The sequence below is a fragment of the Epinephelus fuscoguttatus genome, linkage group LG17 (genome assembly GCF_011397635.1).
Source record: "Epinephelus fuscoguttatus linkage group LG17, E.fuscoguttatus.final_Chr_v1".
Taxonomy (NCBI): Eukaryota; Metazoa; Chordata; class Actinopteri; order Perciformes; family Serranidae; genus Epinephelus; species Epinephelus fuscoguttatus.
The window spans coordinates 27,602,475-27,622,111 of NC_064768.1; the positions used below are offsets into that span (position 1 = coordinate 27,602,475).

The following is a 19,637-nucleotide window of genomic DNA, read 5'->3' on the forward strand; positions in this document are numbered from 1 at the left end:
TCTATGCTGGTTAAAGAAAAAAAATCCCATGCTTTGGTTTGGCATGGGGCTATAATGAAAGGTACAACATGTACTGCAAGTGGCTGTGCAGTGTTTGGGTGTTGCTTTTCAGTGGCAGTTGATACAGGAGAGGTGATAATACGTGATGGCCGTGCGATCAGTGCCGGATAACTTTCATGTGGTGCATACACAGAGCAAAAAAAACCTTGTCTTTGCAGATTGCAGAAAACAAACGTTTTCACATTTGTGCTCGTGAAATGAAGAAAAAGTGGCCTTGTGCATGCACGCAGGTGTGCAGCGTGAGATATGGGTGTTTTCTGTTGTTTATATATATGAGTGTGTGTGTGTGTGTGTGTGTGTGTGTGTGTGTGTGTCATAAGCGGGTATTCACCAGGTTTTACTGATGCACAAGTCATATGCTTTATATGCAGGCTTGTGTGTCCGCAGAGCAGCGGCTCGTCAGTGCATGCAGGAAGCTTGTCTTGTTCGATCATTTGAATAGGCTGATATGCAACATTACAATTTGCCCCCTTGTGCTGGCGTGGTTTCTTTTTATTTCTCTTTTCGTCTCTTTATCAGGATTCAACATGTTGCAAACTGAAACATCCGATATTCCCTCCTCTGTTAGTAACAGCCTTTTGTTTGTGATAACCTTTATAATGTCAGGGCTTGAATTTCACGTCCACTTTCTGTTTCAGAGGAGGAGGATTTTTTCACATGCAGACAAGCCTCACCCACATAAGTTTGGCCCCATGCAGTAAACAACTTAGGTGATTGGTTTTGCTTTATATACTGTGATTTAATAAGGAAAACATCAACGTAAGCCAGTCCGAGCAGTGCTGGTGGTACCAATGCCATGCTTTCCATTGGTTCCTGTTTACATGATGCCCACAGGACACGCGGTGATTGGTGGCGCTTCACACGTGACCAGGCAACTTTGTACATTTGACAGGGAGTAGGAGGGTTTTGTGGAGATCAGAAAAACGACAGCGCGATAAAAATTAGTATTGTTGCACTTCACAAATTAATGACCATGAGTTCCTACTTGATAAACTCCAACTATATCGAGCCTTCCTTTCCTCCATGCGACGAATATCAGCAGAGCGGATACATCCCTAACCCTGGTGATTACTACGAGCGGCCAAAAGATACGGGTTTCCCCCATCACGACGAGCCATCCTATCCGAGGTCAAACTACACAGAATCGGGCTACGATTACGGTAACGTCCCCGCCACCGGACTCGATGATTTCGGCGACGGGCACCACGCACAGCCGCAACCGGTTCCACAGAGCCACGGTCCTCGCCTCACCGTGGCCCCAGACGGTGGCGCAGGGGCAAATGCCAGCAAAGACTGCAGCCTCGCCAGTGAGGTATATCCCGGCGTAGCGAAGGGCAAGGAGCCGGTGGTCTATCCTTGGATGAAAAAGGTCCACGTTAGCAACGGTGAGTTATCGTCACGGTTAAATAGCAGAACCACTGAGAAACAACCACTGGAACACACGCAAGCCTATTGAGGCAGCACTAGTAGCAGCCCTTACAACAGCAATTTACGACTATCGAGCAGCAGGGTCGGTAATTAAGGACCCTCGTAAATTTTATTGCCTGTGTTCGTCTGTCGGGGCCATGTGCCTTTGTTGCTTTTTAACCCAAACTACCTCCACCACTGGAGCCGAGCCAAACTGTAATATCCAACCCCGCTGTTTTGTTAATCATTTCTAAGCTTGATATGTCCCTGGATGCGAGTGCTTGTACACTCCGCATCTCCACATTAAGGTCATGTCCGTAAACTGATTCAAGGCAGAGAGTAAAACAAACACAGCGGCTGTGATTTCCCACCAAACCCAGAAATGTTATGTTTTTTTAACCGTGTAATGTGTCCAGTGGAGGGACTATAGGTTTGGAATAAACGCTATCAGCCTGCGTGTAACACCTGCTTGCTTGCCTGTGTATGGCTTTTTTTCCCCCCTCCAGTCAATCCCAATTACAATGGAGGAGTGCCCAAGAGGTCCCGCACTGCCTACACCCGCCAGCAGGCTCTGGAGCTGGAGAAGGAGTTCCACTTCAACCGGTACCTGACCCGGCGCAGGCGGGTGGAGATTGCGCACACCATGTGTCTGTCCGAGCGCCAGGTCAAGATCTGGTTTCAGAACCGGAGGATGAAGTGGAAGAAGGAGCACAAGCTTCCCAACACCAAGATCCGCTCTTCGAGCTCGGCCTCGTCCTCAGCCACGGGGGCCCAGCAGCAGCAGATCAAAACAGGCCAGCAGCTTGTCCCCACGCCGTGCACCGCAGGTCTATAGTGCTTGAATGAACCCCATCCCACAAAAGAACCCAATCCAGACTGAGATGGCAAATATCACAAGTGGAATTTGATGGACCGATTCTCAGTATTTTACACACATGGTGTTATCTCTTTCACCTTGCCTCTGCCATTGGGCCCCTGTCACGTCCTATACCCTCTCCCTGTCCGGTCGTCCTCGCCCTCTTCATATAAGCTTGAAATTCACCTTTAATTGCCACGGTGGCAACTGAAGTGTTTATATATTTGTTTATTATTATTAAAGAAGGATAACGCACATTCAGACGTAGGACTTGGATCAAAATGTATCATTACAGTTAAAACTGAGTGAGGTAAAAGTAAGTTTGAACTCATTTTTCTATGTTCTCTTTGGGTATTGTTTTTTTTTTCTTTTTTATTGCTCATGGAAAGCTCTAATATACTTGAAAGATATTTAGCGAGACTCTAGATGCCTGTTAGAAAACCAGACGGCAGTTTTAGAGGAATGGCATCAGTCAGAGTAACAGTGTAGTTTGTGCGTTTGAGTGGGTTGGTTTACTGTTGAATGTAGTCCAGGTGACTTTCACATTTTAATGTACATAGGCAAATCATAATGAAGGCACAATAAGAGAAGCATTTCGTCATGTAGAATTATGTTCGTTGGTGTTGTAAGGTCTAGGTTTATTTGTGCTAGTCCGTCCCATGTTGTGCTGTGTTCTAAACTGTGAATATTTGTATGTGTTGTCTCAGTAATGACCGTTGTAATGTAGGCTAGTGTAGGCTCAGTCTGTCCCTGTGAAATAAATATGTACTTCACTTATAAGGCTGACTTGGTTTTGGATATTTTGTCACTGCAAACACTGATTTGATTTGAGCGCAACATGTATTTTTAAAGCTGCGCGTATTAACGTGCCAAATGAATTTATAGGTGCCTCGTTTTTAAAAATTATTTTCATAATTTGTGGATTTTATTTTCATCCTGAAACATTTTATTTTTATGATGCTTGTTTTCACCTCAGTACATGGAAACAGATTTATTTCAGAACTTCTGTTTTATGCTTTTAAATCAGTTATCCAGTGTTTGGACATACGTGCGTAAAAGTGTGATAGTGTGTCCGAGCACTGGATAATTTACTGCGCCACACTTTCATAATTCTTTTTAATGTGTCTCTTATGTCTTTTTGACTTTATTAAAATAGACCAAAAATCATTTGCTATACTTCATAGTATTTGCAGATGTGATTCATTTTCTAATCCGTGCGTAAAGTTGCGGAGTTTCTCTTAAAGTAAGACTTGCACAGAGGGAAACAGTTCTAACATTTTCAGGTGTTTAAGGTGTATAACCTGTTCAGAATGAAGTATGTCTTACAAAACGTATCCCCGCCTGCAACACATTGCGTAAAAAAGAGATGATGTGTCTGACTAAATTATGTCTTTAAATGCTCAACTGTCTGAGATTCTAATCCGTAAAATGTGCATGAATGTCATGCATATTTTCGTGGATAAAGATAAAATGTGGTTGGAATTTAGTAGGCAGTTATCAGCTGCTGCAGTGTTGCAGGCTTTGCTACTGACACGGGAATCAAACCAACCCCAAATTGTTAAATGTATCCGGCCACGCATATTGTTCTCACTTGCCATTTTAAGGAGATCTCAGCCAACCTCAGTGCACCAGAGTGTGAGTGTTGGTCACTACCTGCTACATCCAAACAATAGAGAGTTCAACCAGGGGACACAGCCGGCTCTGGCCAATCACCGGCTCAGAGCACTTCTTCTGACCCCTGACCTTTCGACACACACAATGTTCAGACCATACATCAGCGCCGAGACCTCCGCGAGCTTTTTCTTCTCATTTAAGATTTACCCAGAGACAGCGCGGAAACAAAAACGGCGTTTAGGTGTGAATCTGTGCCATGAATTTTCCCAAAATTATTCTTAGGGACAGCTCCTCTGCAATAAATCACAGAAACACCCCGTCAGTTCGCGCAGAAAGGGCAGATATGAGCTGAAACATGCAGGCATTGCTCATGTAATTTAGTGTGATTTTCAACATGTTTTGGCACTTATGGTTTCTGCTCAGTATATATGCCAATAATAGCTTAATGGATGTGTGTGCAATGCATTTAATACTAAATCAGATAAAAGTGACATTAACCAAAATTCCCACAGTAAATTCCCTCAGAGTGACAGACACACAGCCACAGTGTTTTATTCTTGTTGGTATGTCTTACACTTTTTTTGTCTACATAAGAAAAACGATCCTGCAGAAATGCTTAAATCCTCTTCCCATATATGTGCAGCACTTGCTGCAGACATGGGAGCTGTGCAGAAGATGGCGTTGAGGCTGATTGGCACCAATTTTGCGCAGACTCCAAGAAGTCCAACTAGTTCAATTACAAGATTTGAAGTCATTTGATTCGCGAATAGAGGTCACTTCCAATGTACTGAAATTTTAATTCGCCCTGTTCACGTGACTTGTTGAATAATGAATGCCCCGGGGGTCAGAAATAGATCTGAAAATCTGCCTTATTTTCATTTGAAGTGATCCTCTGCAGGGTGCGAGTCAGATCTCTTCTCCCCTGACAGAACTCTCTGTCCGCTGGACACAGACCGTCATGACTTGTGAGTAGATCTGGCTGATTTTTCTCTTAAATTTTGTGGAGATCTTAAAAAAAAAATGTGTTTAGAATATCCCGGAAGTGGAGTTTCATGCTCTTCTGGCGCATACAAATGTATATTATAATATGGTCTGTTTATTTCCAGCTATACATTGCTGTAGACTTTCTAAGCTTGCGAATTTCACTGTCAATATTTGCTTATTATTAAACTCAGATATAGTCTGATTAACATTTTAACTGAATTAAAAATAAATCTATCAGATGTATATTGTGCTTAAACGTTATGTATAAAACAAAGTTGAACCTTGAGTAATTGTGGACCTCTCAGTACATATGATATCAGAGGGCAGGTCTAATTTTCCATACATTTAAAAAAAAATCTTCAAACCATGACAAATGAGGATGATAAAATTCCACTTGCATTTTGCCAATAAATGCTTCATGAGAGTAAATACATTTGCCAGTTTGTTAAAAATAAAGTGATGCAACACATGTGGCTGCAGAGGTTTAAGAAACTGAAATCCTGGTGCGTCTGAAACTGTGTGTTTGAAGTCATACAGTCACTTAAATTTAACATGAATAAAAACGAAAAGAAGCAACAGTCTGCCTTTGTTTGCAAAGTTTACCTGAAAAATACTGCATTCCTTCAAAGATGGGCAACGCTTAGTTGCTGACTGTCTGGATTTGTTATTAATTGTAATAATTATATTTAATACTTTTCACTGTTCGTTTTGCAAATCAGTGTATTTAAACAACAGTAACAATGCAAAGGGCTTATCTGTTGCTTGAGAGACCCTTTCAGTGAGAGTTAACACAATAGTCAGTTTAAACACAGGTTAAACATTAACAAAGTCCTGAGGGGATGTGACAATGAGTACAATAATAATATATATTATAATTAATGGACTATTTTGCACTTACCTCCAAAATGTAACTGACAACTATTCAACAAAAGCCTATTATATATATGATGTACATTTTCAGTCATAAAAAAGAGCCAGTGAGTTCAACATGAAATTTCAGATAGCTTTATTACAAGCACCTTTACGCAAACATTTACGCTGTCCTGGTCCGTCTGCATCCATGAGAGATGTCTCCAAGTCGGCTTAAGGCGTTGAATTTCGCATTAGCCTTGATGTTGGCCGATGTAAACCTCGCAGAAAGAGTTATCTTCGGCTGAGTGTATCGGTAACCCAAGCCTGGCTGTTAAGAGCTCCGGGTGTCAACATTGTGGGAAGATATGGACCGCCGTCTGGCTAACATCCAGAGGTCTGCGCCTCTAACTCCTCTCTGCTGACAGTGATAAGAAGCCTTGATTTGTGTTAAACATTTGTTTTATGCGAAAACATTTCAGATTTTAAACATAATCAGTCAACTGCTACTTTTGAGCAATGGGCAAGTGAAACAAAAAGTGAAAGAAAAGTAGGCTACCATCACAGGGCCTTTGGTTTCAATCTTCTCCTTGTTTTTGAACCCCAAATAACTTCTCACTCGACTCTCTATGCCTCTGCCCGGGTCAGGGAAAAGTTCAGGTGCGGTGGCGAAAGGCAACGTGGGACTAGCTTCCAGTGCACGGTCATGTCCAGCCATGTACTGGTGACAGCTCCACATCTGAAATAGTGAGAACAAAAACATAACAAAATAACACAATACAGACTAAAACATTTTGTTTAAGCATCGAAAAAATAATCATCTTTTCAGTCTTTTCAGTCATGCGCCCAAAACCTGTGCGTAAAACTTAATCTGTTTAACCCTGATCATTAATATTCCTCCTCCTCTCTTCAGTTTTAGAAGTGTTGAAGGTGAATTAATAAGAGCTGGTCTGCTTCCGTCCCTGTCTTTAAAACTTTACCGCTCAAGTTGTAGTTTGAGAAGACAAAGGCTGGTGTGGGAGTGGGTTGCTGTCTATGTCCGCCCCGAATGATTAATAGTTGTGGTGGGATTTTTCCACGCCCGCTGCTCGGTGTTGACGAAAAACAAGCGCCAAACGGTGCCGAGAGAAGAGAAGCTCTTCCGGGCTTGGGCTTTTGGCGATACGTGGAGTGGCAGAAGCTAGATATCAACCATGACACGCGAGCCACGCTCTGTATATAGCAACTGGTTTATATGATGATGCTTTTGGCGAACTACAGCAGGATTATGGCTAAGTCGGCACTTTTGCCGCCGTTCATCCCCACCCCCATTCTAAAACTCTGCACAAACCTGTAATTTCTAACATCACTCAGCTGCTCATAGGAAACGCGTAAGCGCATTTAGGTCGAATGGGGGTCCATGTACTGATCAGCGGGGTCGAGCAGCCACTCTTTGGTTACCTCACCTCCACTTTCCGCTCACTGCTGACTGACAAGCACCCCTCACGACCACCGGGACGCACACCCTTCTCATGTAGGACAGGTAAATGTGTGACTTTTTTCCCTCACATTTGGCCAACAGCATGCAGGCTTTTGCTGATGGAAGACCAAATGCTGATTAAGTGGTACTACACCCAAGCTGTGGGACTGTGGACGGGGGGGCGATATTGAGTAAAGCTCTCCACAGCCCTGGCTGTGTTGTAAAGAGAAAGGAGAAGACGTTAGCTGGAGTGATGAGTAATCATTATGCCACTCTTAAATGGTATTTGGTAGGTGAAGCTCTCTCCATCTCACATAGTGCGAATTATCACGCTGCAGTGACAAACATTCTGGTTTTTAGCCCGGCTCTGAGCTGTGGCTGCACTTGAAACTCAGCATAATGCAGGCAGGATTAGCTCTTTCAGCCGCTAACAGGCACCAAATATATGGCACTTTAAAACTGACAGAACAGTCTTTCCCTCTGAATGGGCGACACGTGGAAAAGCTGCTTCTCTGCGAGAGACTTGCTCCTCTGCCAGATACATTGCAGTGTCACATACCCCTCTTTTTTCTCCCTCCAAACTGATCCGTTTCTCCTCAGGGGCAATGACTGCCTCCATTAATGATTCACGGGCTCAAATAAAAGGGATTTAAGTTGACGTTGCGTCACGTGAGCGGGGGCGCATAATACTGCGCGATGTTATGGCACGGGGAAGAAAACCGGAGCCCCGGTCTGGCCATATGATGCTGATTATATGCGGGTTACCCCCACTTTCCGTGAGGGGAGTCCGGGCTTTGTAGTTTGTTTATCGAGGGGAGAAAAAGAAAAGAGAGGCGCACTGAAAGAGAGAGGATCCCTGGTTTGTGGATGTATTATACCGCTGTCACGGACGGATATGTTTTTCCACGCGGACAGAGTCAGAGCCCGAGCTTTGGGAGGATGGATTTTATTTTGAGGTATTTCCGCCGATTGTTCATTACTGTCGTGAGTTATTGCTGCGCGAGGCAGAGGTCAGTTAAATAGGGGTCCAGGGTTTCTGCAGGGCGAGAAAATAGACAGGTACCAATAAGCTATCGATATTCATCTGTTAATATCTGAGATTTATCACAGCCAATCAAGCGAAACATAAATAGGCCTTCAGAATTTACACACAACATATACAAGCAACGATTTAAGGATCTGTCTGTGCCACTGTGTCTCAGGCTTTGTTCCATTTTATGCTTCTCAGGCTAAACACTATCAAAGCCATAACTAGTTTCTGTGTAAACTTAGAATAGAGCAGCAGGGAATGATATATTTCTGTCATATTTCCGTTTTTAATAGCACGAGCAGCCGTTTGGATAAATAGGCCTGTATAAGCTTTTGTAAATAAAGCGGCCATTTAAATACTGGCTTCCAAGAAAAAACCCAAACAGAGCGCGCGGCCGCTCCAAGGTGCAACCGGTCCTATAAAACAAAACATCTCGTGTCTTTACGTGGGTTTTTCTGTGTGTAAATGATACATCAAGATGAGCTCATAAAAAAAAGTAGAGGAAAGCGGTGGGGTTGTGTCGCTCCGCAAGGGAAACGAGGATATAATGGAAGACGGAGTGCCATCCAGGACCGCGCGGCCGCGCTGAGGTCACGGTGCTCCTGCTTGATTTATGGGCGCGGGGACTTGGGGAAGATGGTGCGCGAGAGCTAATGACTATTCGATCCGTTTGTGGAGAAAATGCTTACCAGCCAGCAGGGAAACAACAAACACGTTATTTGCATTGGCCCATTTTTATGTTATTAGTGATATTAGGCTGATAGGCAGGAATATTTGCTTGTGATATTTGTGTCTGAGGAGGATTTTTGTTCATTGGCTTTTATTTATGCAGTTTGTTTATTAGTTTTTATAGTCTTGTGTTTCATGAGAATTAATATTTTGGTTAATATTGTGGTGCAAAATGCTGAAACGAATTCAGATTTCATGCTTCCTCGAAGCTGTAAAGACATTTATACTTTAAGACAAAGACTTGGAGTCTGCTGTTAAATCTAAACATTGACCTATATATTATCTTGAAAATTAATGCATCGAATTTTACTAGATTTCCTATTTTGCAGATCTTTGTTAGTTTTTTTTAATTGTATTTTATTTTTAAATGAAGGCCTACAGCTTTACGCGTAAAAACATTTATTTATAACCAGATGCTCTCTTTATATGGAGCGCCTATTCGAAAATAAAATCCACAGCACTATATTTTCCACAACACGCTAAAAGGTTGTTTTATCTCTTGAGAAACTGAAAATATTTATTCCTCCTTGCAGAAATCCAGCCAAGTAAATTCAGGCCATCGCACGGTCTCCGAGACACCTTGAACTGCCTTCGGTAAGTCCATATATCTTTATTGATTTGCGTTATGAATGCTTGATGGTGATATCCTTATTCAATTTCTAATAAGTACCACACACGCCCACCAAAGCACTCGCAGGGATAGAGAAGCAGCCTATGGCTTGTACGTTTCTTCGTAGCAGCAATATGACCAGCCCGAGAGCAATAATTCCTTCTCTTCCACTTGTCTTTGTGGTGTAATTTGTCACTATAAAAGTGACGAGGGGAATCGCAGCTCTTGGAGCGGTGCCTTACTCCTTTCAAAAACTACTTCCAGTGAAAGCCATCTGCTTGAAGCTGCTGTAGTTTACTGCGCTGAAGTTTTAAAAATGGATCTACTCTCATCAACATTTCAATTTTTTTTATACCCTCCCACATTGTTTTACGCCTTATTATGCACGGCAGTAAAACGACCACCACCTCACTGACATTTCACCCTCAGCTCAGGGCCAAATTAAAGAGAGAGACGCATCAGCATTTTAGCAAAACACAAAGAGGTAAATAATTATACAATGTGACTACTCTGGTTTCGAAAAGAAAAAGCCGAGTTGGCTAAAAAAAAAAATCCTCACGCGTGAATTTTTATCCCACTCACCCTCCCACACCGTCCGTGTGTTCTATCTTTTTAATTGTGTCACTGGATTTTGTCCCAGAGCCTGAAACCAGCAGAGAAGCTGCAGCTCTGGACATGTTTACAGCCCGGGGAAGCTGAGAGGACATAAATCTATTTTTTTCTCCCGTTCTTTCTTTTGGCTGCGAAAGAGAAGCATTACCATGCAGAGGGATTCCCCCTGCTGCCGGCTCTCTACTCCCCTGCTCCTCGCTGCATGTCCTCCGCTCTGCCTTTTGGTGATGAACCTTCTTCCCATTTTTCACACCCAGCTCCTGGTGGGGTTTTTCCCTTGATATACATGGAGCTCGGCTTTGATGCGAAATTGTTGTGCTTTCTATTCTCAAAATAAATATATTGTATTCTTCACACAAGAAGCCATGCAAGCAGTGGTAGACCTGGTGCTGGAATGAAAACGAATAGCGCTTCCCTTGTGCCCAGACACTGAGACTATATGCAAAAATGCGGGTTAATTATTAAACCGCGAATAGAAGCCCTTTATGTCCCGTGGAAATGGAAATGCAGCATGGTCAGCGGCTGATTATTCCTTTGTATTCTCCCCTCTCTCCAACATCTCATCCGCTGGGCTCATAATTCCACTGCAGGACGTGGAGTAAATAATAACAAAAATATTTAAAACACTTTAGGGAAGGACTTCCATGCTATTTGTAACGATGCATTATGTTTTTTTTTTTCTGGACACACTACCTCATTTGGTTGGGGGAGGAGGAGAAGCAGCCACTTGATTTGAACTGGCTTTCCAAGGCGCTACTTATTTGCATAATTTTTTTTGTCTATGGTGACGCTCTGGTTCGGGGCAGTTCACTGGTGTCTGCATGGTACTGGTGAAGGATCACATAGTCTAGCATAGCCTTGGCTGAGTTTAATATTGCTATGAAGCCCTGGCCATTGCTCTGTAGCATGACGATAAATTCAATCTTGGGGCCAGATAACTCTTATCTCGCTGACCCGACTGCTCACGCCTGCTTTCGTAATCTCGGTTTACCCATCCACGTCGAGTAGGAAAAAAAGAAAAGGAAAAAAGGAAAGGGGTTTCTCTCGGCTCTTCCCTTTTTTGTTGTGGCTGCTAATGCCTGGTGCATGGCAGGGCGCACTCTGCTGCTGCTCCTGCTGCTGCCTCACCCAGCCAGCCCTGCCTTTAAACTTTTTTTCCCCTGGATTATTGCTTTGATCGATTTCGTCGCTGAATGAGAAAATATCGCTTGGTGCTCTGCATTCGTCGTCAGAGGATAAGGTAAGCAGGCCAGAAATAGGCTCCCCTCGGTTGTAAATGGCGGAGTTTGTGTGTCGCGCGGTGATTTATCACCGTATGACTTAGATCTCGGTTCAGGAAGAGTTCACACACACAGTCAGGCAGCCAGATTTCTCTAACGTGGAGCAGAGAGGGCTGCGCACAAAGTCTGTCATTTGTCTCTCTTTCTCTGTCTTTTATGACTATCGCAATGGCTCGCCTGGAGATACACACCACAAAGCTTTCTGATATCTTTTCCAGGTCATCATGAGTGCAGATACAGCGAAGACACCTTCTTTCACTCTGCGGTTTAGCTGCGTTAAGGGCGAGCTCAGGGCTCATTTTAGACTGATTTGCTCTGCACGGCTGCACAAACAGTTGCTTGACATTTTCCTTTTCATTTATTTGCGTTCATTTTATAAAAATGCATTCTAGCTATACGTTTGCTCCGAGACTATACTAAACCTATCCATACCTACGGATTATGAAATTAACAAGTAATATTTTTTTTTATTGCAGCCTACATTAACAAAATAAATGTTGGGATTATATTTACCATCAGACGCATAACACCATCAGGGCCTGTTAGCATCAGCAGTTGAGATTTGAAATTAGGGTTGCAAGCAAATATTTTTTGATTTTATTTAGTTCCTATTTCATTTAGTGTCCAAATGATCAGCTTCCTTGATTGGAGCGACTGCAGTGGTTAAATCTGGAGTGCAGACAAAAGAACTGCATGATTTAATAACCAAATAGTAAATGGATGGGCTGGTTTTACAGTTTATTTGTACTGAAAATCACTAGCTTTTAAGTGAAAGTAATTATTATTATTATTATTATTATTATTATTATTATTGTTATCCATCGCACTTTGCTAATTTTAATGGCAATCTCTAAAACACCGGGAGTCCACATTAAGCATTCCACTATTTCATTAGTGATGCCACATTATGAAAGATTTCCCGATGATGACCCGTGGATCTGTGTCTATTATGGTTTATAGTTCCCCCAATAATCTTTCAGAGGCTGATCCCCATGGTTACCTGCGTGAATTATGGTGGTTTAGCAGCAGGCTCTAGCTGTGCCATGCCGGGTTTCTGTCCGCCTGAGTACCGGGCTTGGCTGCTCACCGGGCCGCTCATTCCGAGCAGGCCGTCCCGGCCCACTGACCCCCATATATCACCGCGACGGGCCGCCGCGCAGACAGCACCGGCAGCAACCATTATTATGGCCCTGCTAGGAAAAGTTCACACCGTGGTCATGGAGATGCACGGATGCCCGCCCGGTTTTTCAGGTTTCCTCGTGGCCCTTCCATTTATCTTGCAGCATGCAAAGAAAAAAGAAAGAAAAGGAAGAGAATGCGGTTGTTTATGCTTTGCGTCAGGTGGCCGAGGAAACACAGCTCATTGAGGTCTATCCTGTTACTCACAGTGTAAAACAAAAATGGGTTTAAAGTTTGTGGACCACACGGCATGCTTTCACCTGCTACATAGGAAATTAGATATACTGTTGACAGCCCTGTTGGTAGAATAACAATATAACAAAAATATTATTTTCCTGTGTGGTTACTCGTTAATAAGATTTCCCCACAGCCCCTTTTTTTCCACCTACAGCATTTTGTCTAAAAGGTAACTCTATTTAGTTTCATTGTTAATAAGCCCAATGATTTAAAATGTCACGCAGTTTCTTGTTAGGTCTAAAAATTGATTTGGCAATCTGAAATGCTTTTGAAAAGGTTTTTGTTTTGATGTGGTTTGGCACAGATGGTAATACAAGGTTAGTGCGTGCCTTTGTGCCCTGTGTAAGCCATAAGGTAAACGGTAATAGTCTACAGAACTGTTGGCCCTATCTTGCTTCCATAGTCTCTTGTGTCAGGCCTGCATTGAAAAGTAAGATGGATCGCCACCATTTCTTCTCCTCACAGTGCTTCTTGTAACCCTAGGTTCACCCGAGGAGGCCATTGGCGGAGAGGCGTCACGTGACCACGGGGTGCCAATGTTATTCTACAAGGGTGTCAAGACCCTGTCAGTTTCTGAAATAAATATTGGGAAACGGCGAGATGCAAAAGGCAACCTACTACGACAGCTCCGCAATTTACAGTGGCTACCCATATCAAAGCGCAAATGGCTTCAGTTATGATGCCAATCAGGTCCAATATCCCCGGGCCTCTCATGTGGAAAGTGAGTACCATCGACCTGCCTGCTCCCTGCAGTCTCCTGACGGCTCCGTGGCTCTGCAGAAGCCGGGGGAGATGGCGGAGAGCTGCGACAGGACCACAGCCATTCAGGCGGCGCAGTCCAAGGTTCATCCCGAAAGCAATCAACCGCAGGTGCCAGTGTCAGGCCCACCCCCTCCCTCACAATCCCCCGGTGCTATCAGCCAAAACACAAGCAACGGGTCCAACCAGCCCAGTGCCAAGAACGGCTCGCCGACCTCTGCAGCTCGCAAACACATCTTCCCCTGGATGAAGGAATCACGTCAGAACACCAAGCAGAAACCCACCAGTAGCTCCAGTTCAGGTACTTTCAACCAAAACACTGCTGCTGTTAACACATAACTTGATAGCCTCTGACCAGAAAGTTAAATAAGTTTTGTTGAGGGAGGACACAATACATAGGCGGTGAGGGTGGGTGGTAAGGTAAGGGGATAGGAGGGAGAGGGGGGGCAAACCGCAACCCTGTGAGGGTTAAAATGTTCCTGTTTTTTTCTGTGCTAGCGTCAAAAAGGTGTTGATTTTACTGTATCGTTTTCAGGTCAGTGAAGTCAGTAGTTTGTGGTATTACATGGCATTTTATGTATATATTTTGTTCCCTCTGTGGACCCTAAAGTTATTCAAGAACTACAGCCAAAATATGACCACAGAGTTTAATCAACACCTCTTCAGTCAGAGTATATGTGAAAGTGTTACTTTTATTGTATCCTGAAATGATTAAGTGACATCTTGGAAATTCTCCAAAATGATACCCCACACATTATATACTATAAATAACAATATAAGGTTATAGAATCTAGAAGAGTTATGTGGCTTAACAGTTGAAGTAGTCTCCACCATTTGTTGTCCCTGTGCCCTGCAGCTGACCTGTCCCTACTGTAAACACGCATCTCCACTGATCACATAATGTTCCCTGGAGAGACAACAAACAAACACGCACAACAGTTGTTTCAGTCTGTCCTGCTGTTCTGATTAGAGGGAAACTTGGGTCAGAGTGGGTGGGTTGTGTTTCAGGGGGTGTTTATTTACATAGAGCAAACTTTAAAATTCAGAGATTCTCATCTTCCCATGGCGGTCTTATTAGGTAGATATGTGGGTATTATTTCAAGTAAGATACAGGTGTTATTCAACAGTAAGAAACGTTATGTGGCTTCATTTTGATTTGTTTAAAAAAATTTTTAATAACACCTAAACTACCCTTTTGGGTATGTTTTATACACGTACACAAGCCAGATCCTGCTGTTTTGATGAAAGGAGGACTTGGAAGGTCATGTTGGGGAGTTTGGATTTTGGGGGGGTCTTTATTTATATGGACTCAACTCAAGTTGATTCAGTGTAAGAGACACTCATTTTTCAATGGCCTTATGTGTTGTAAATGAAATGGGCAAGGTTCCTATGTAAAGGTTGAAAATATAAAGCAAGTGAAAGTCTTTTCATTCAATCCAATCAATTTCAATTCAATAATAATTTCTGTTTGGAAATTGTTGTTTATTCGTTTCTAACAACACATTGACGTGCTAACATGTATGGGAATGCTTTTACGCACGTTTTACGCACATTTTACGCACGTGCGGAGTCTAGATCCTGTTGGTTATTTAGAGGGAAGCTTTGTGAGTTAGTGTGTTTTGAGCGTTAAGTTGAATAAAGCTAACTTAAAAATGCAGAGATGCTAATCTTCCAATGATCTTTACATTTTGTAAAAAAAAAAAAAAAAAAAAAAAAAAAGTGGGCCAGTTTCTAATAACGCTATACATAGTCACAGCAAGAGCTCAAATTCAAAGTAGTGTGACACTCCTTGTGATTTATGTTACAAGTGTGTTATGTTACAGGGTTCTTTTTAAACAACTTATCGTGCTAGCATTTATGAAAAGTCTTTTACGCACGCTTTACGCACATACGCAAGCCAGATCGTGCTGTTTTTATTTGAGAAAAACTTGGTGGGTCAGGGTGGGGTGTTTAGTTGGGTTCTCTTCATTAACCCCAATCTAAAAGTTCAGAGATGCTTACCTTCCGGTGGCCATCTCATGTTGTAACATATGGGCAATTTTCTAATTAAGTTATATATACTCCTCTGAGGTAAGAGTTTAAAATGCAAAGCAGTGTTTCGCCCTCATTGTGATTTATGTTTGGGAAGGGGTATTCATCAATTCTAACAACACGTTGAGGTGCTTACACTTATGAAAAGCCTTTTACGCGCGTTTTACGCACGTACGCTGGACAGAGCTCGATAGTGCTGCACGTAACAGGTTTCTCAAATCAGTGTTTTATAAAATCGAGCTAACTAGCCTTTTAAAGATGAATTCATAAGTATGCTCTTCATACAATAATAATCCTTATCACACGTGGTTGCCATACATATGTGGATATTCCTCCTGTTACCTTCTCTTTCATCTCTGTAATAACCTCATAGGTCAGGTTATGTCATGCTGCATTCCTTTTGCTCCACGTTTGGGCGACAGGTAGTGAAATTTATTAAGTGTTGGCCGCCTGCCACAGCGGCGAGTAGACCAACACCTTGCTATTCTGCAGCCAAGTTCCAGCCTCTTAGAGGGGGAGGCTTATCAGTGAGGGCAGGGCGAGCTGCTTTATACACCCCGAGGAATACATAATGCTTGTGTTTGCATTACGCGTGTGCTATTCTGTGAGTACGGGGGGAGATGGGGGTCAAAATGTTTTGGTAGGAAATCTGAGGTTACCTGGTTCCATATCAGGTATTGACCTACTATTCTTCAGCTGCATTTTTGTCTGTGCAGCTAGTGTAGCGTGCACACAGACACAATGCCCATGCACTGATCTGTTAATTGTCTTATGGAGCCCTTGTTTTAACCCTTGTGCTTTGCAGTAAGGATTCATCAAAAATGCTGAGATGTTTGCAGCACACAAGGGCGCGCGCACACACACGCGCACCTGAAGAGGGAGGCGTTGGAGAGAGAGAAAGACCCAACGATGAAATCCCTATTTAAGCACTGGAGCATGGCATATTTATCTAGTAAACCGACCCCTATTGATGGTTGAAAGTTCTGTTATCAGCCGTGTGCGTGTTGTCAGCTGGTTTCACTCTCACTCTCCTGTCTCTGCCTCTGTACCTCTCCCTCTCTCTGTCTGTAATGGATTACTGATTGACACTCTCCTCTCCTCCTCTCTGACAGTGGAGAGTTGCCCCGGAGACAAGAGTCCTCCGGGGTCAGCAGCATCGAAGAGGGCCCGGACAGCCTACACCAGCGCCCAGCTAGTGGAGCTGGAGAAGGAGTTCCATTTTAACCGGTACCTCTGCAGACCCCGGAGGGTGGAGATGGCCAACCTGCTCAACCTCACCGAGAGACAGATCAAAATCTGGTTCCAGAACCGCAGGATGAAATACAAGAAGGATCAGAAAGGTGTTGGAATGATGCCCTCCCCTGGCGGACAGTCCCCTCGGAGTCCTGTGGGCCCGGCCTCCGGTGGTGGTGGCGGTGGTGGAGGCTACCTCAACTCTATGCATTCTCTTGTAAACAGTGTACCTTATGAATCCCAGTCGCCGACGTCTTACAATAAACCTCATCAAAATGCATACGGCATGGCCACGTCATATCCCCCTCCTTTGAACAGCTCCCTCAACAACTGCCCGCCCTCCCAGAAGAGGTATCCCGGGACCGACTCGGCCACGCCCGAGTATGACGCGCATCCTCTCCAAGGCAATGGCAACTACGGGACTCACATGCAGGGCAGCCCCGTTTATGTCGGCGGAGGTTACATCGACTCAATGCCCAGTTCTGGGACCTCAGTTTTCGGTCTGACCCACCTCCCGCACCCGCCGTCCGCAAACATGGACTACAATGGAGCAATCACAATGGGCAACAGTCAGCATCACGGAGTGTGTGATCCGACACCGACGTACACAGACCTAACGCCGCACTACTCTCAGGGAAGAATCCAGGAAGCGCCCAAGCTGACGCATCTGTAGCGGTGGCGCTCCCCGGATCACTCCGCCCATTGTGTTATCCACCTCCAGACACATTACTGCTTTGTTTCCGCGCCTCCTCACGGCTTCCACCTTCTCTCTGTCTTTGTTTATGTTTTCTATAGTTTGATGTGTGAAGTAGCGTAGGATAAATAATCACAACTTGCTTGAATTTTTCTCTATTTGCTCGTGTCATTGTCTCACAAAGACCTTTATCTGGGCTGTAGGACGTCTAGAGTGGGAGGGAGGGGGGCACAGTATATGCATAGGCCTATTTAATCTTTTTTTTTTAATCTTGTTTTAAAATCGAAACTCAAACAGGGTATTATGAACATATGTTATTCATTTTAATGTGAATTTGTCCGTCTTTTATTTATCCGCAGTTGAAGAATTGTGTTTTGCATTTTGTTGCACTTGTGAAAGGATCCTTCAAGACCCACGAGTTGGGATTATGAGGGAAATACATTTTCAGAAACAAGGGTCATGCGCTTACACGCAACCTCCCTTGCTTTGTGTTGTTCTATTGGACTTTCAAATGTTATTTATTTTGTTCGGTGTTAAGATAAAAGAGTCCTTTAGTATTATTTGACACCTCTGCGATCTTTGTGTGGGGGACAAGGTTGGTGGAAAATTAGCGTCTCGGCCCTTTTCCAGCCCATACATGTAGTCTGCACAAGCTCCGCAGCAGCAGCAGCAGCAGCAGCAGCAGCAGCACACCATGTTGCTATTATAGGCTATGTTTCCATTTTTCTTCTTCTTCTTCTTCTTCTTCTTCTTCTTCGAGGAGGTGTTTTATTTTCTCAGCGAATGTAAAATCAATCAGTCATGCAATAAGGGTGGAAAGAAGGACACACATTTGCAGTTTCTTTGTTGAAGAAAAAAAAAAAACAGACATCATCAATTTTCTTTTTTCGATGTCATACATTCCACGCTGCTCCAGTTCGAAGAAATAAATAAAAGAATTGAAATATAATTGCAGCAGAGCTTGTAGTTTTAATTTAGACACACATAAAAACATTTCATATGATCACAAAAAATAAATACAAGACAGTTTATTAAATAAAAATAATAATATAAAAATCCAATTAATTATTGTTACTGGTGTTATATATTTCATGAAGGTATAAAATTCCAGAGTGGATAACAAAATAAATGAAAAATACATTTATATACAATTGGTAAAATAATAAACCGTGTGTGACAATTGGTAAATCTATATATTCGTATAATATTCAGGCATACAAAATAATATGAAACCAGTGACCATATTTAATATTCATTTACAAAATGGGGCTGCAGATAAACTCAAATACTGAATAAAAGCTGCATGTTTCTTTCTCCCTTCCTCTTGATTCGACGTGAAGAAAACTCTCGGGTGGCCTTCTCCCCTCCTCTCATCTGCGTGGGCACATCCATAATAATAAAAATGTCACCCGGACTCTGCAAAGAGACAACAAGCTAAATGAGAAATCCTTTGAAAAATAATTCCCTGATATGTTCAGTCAGTCAAACGCAGCCAGAGAGGATGCAGGTTGAAGTAGAATCGTAACGGGGCTAATTTGTCTCGTTATACTACAGATTTGCAGATGGCAGCGTTAAAGCCAGTTCAACGCGATGAAGCCTCGGCTGCGTGGATGGTTACTGCAAAGCAAATTATCAGTGGGAGGCTCAAAAATGCAGTGGATTTCTTTGTGTATTTTTTTAAATGAAGGGCTTGATCCTATTTTTAAAAAAAAGAATTTCCTTTTGTCTGCAATAATTTCCTTGCATTGCTAAATTTAAAAATATATTAAAAAAATACCTGCACACATGGAGCTAAAATACTTCGATTGTTTTAGAAATCTTTTTTATTTCAGGAGGAAAATGCAAAGATTTTTCTTTTTTTTTTTTTTTAAAAAAAAAAAAAAAAAAAAAAAGCAAATAATTTTCCACTTTCTTATCAAATCACCCAAACCTTTTTGTACAATGTTTACTCTTGGTGATTATGTTACGCCTTTCTGTTATTTGTCCTCACTGATTTTGCACCCAGAAATCATTT

General features: G+C 42.9%; 2 protein-coding genes across 3 annotated transcripts; both read left to right on the top strand.

The window, feature by feature from the left end:
• Positions 1 to 561: 561 nt before the first annotated feature.
• hoxa4a (homeobox A4a) lies at positions 562 to 3,103 on the top strand. The gene is made up of 2 exons (XM_049603110.1): positions 562 to 1,445; positions 1,974 to 3,103. The coding sequence occupies exons 1-2, from the start codon at positions 1,028 to 1,030 to the stop codon at positions 2,300 to 2,302; spliced, it is 747 nt and encodes a 248-aa protein (XP_049459067.1). The 5' UTR covers positions 562 to 1,027; the 3' UTR covers positions 2,303 to 3,103.
• A 7,989-nt stretch (positions 3,104 to 11,092) lies between these two features.
• Positions 11,093 to 18,553, top strand: hoxa3a (homeobox A3a). 2 transcript variants are annotated; one of them, XM_049603100.1, is made up of 3 exons: positions 11,093 to 11,450; positions 13,390 to 13,966; positions 16,809 to 18,552. In XM_049603100.1, exons 2-3 carry the CDS (start codon positions 13,507 to 13,509, stop codon positions 17,600 to 17,602), a joined length of 1,254 nt encoding a protein of 417 aa, XP_049459057.1. In that variant the 5' UTR covers positions 11,093 to 11,450; positions 13,390 to 13,506; the 3' UTR covers positions 17,603 to 18,552. The 2 variants fall into 2 exon arrangements, with proteins under 2 accessions (XP_049459057.1, XP_049459058.1); XM_049603101.1 differs by lacking the exon at positions 11,093 to 11,450 and adding an exon at positions 12,598 to 12,741 and having other exon boundaries at positions 16,809 to 18,553.
• Positions 18,554 to 19,637: the final 1,084 nt, after the last annotated feature.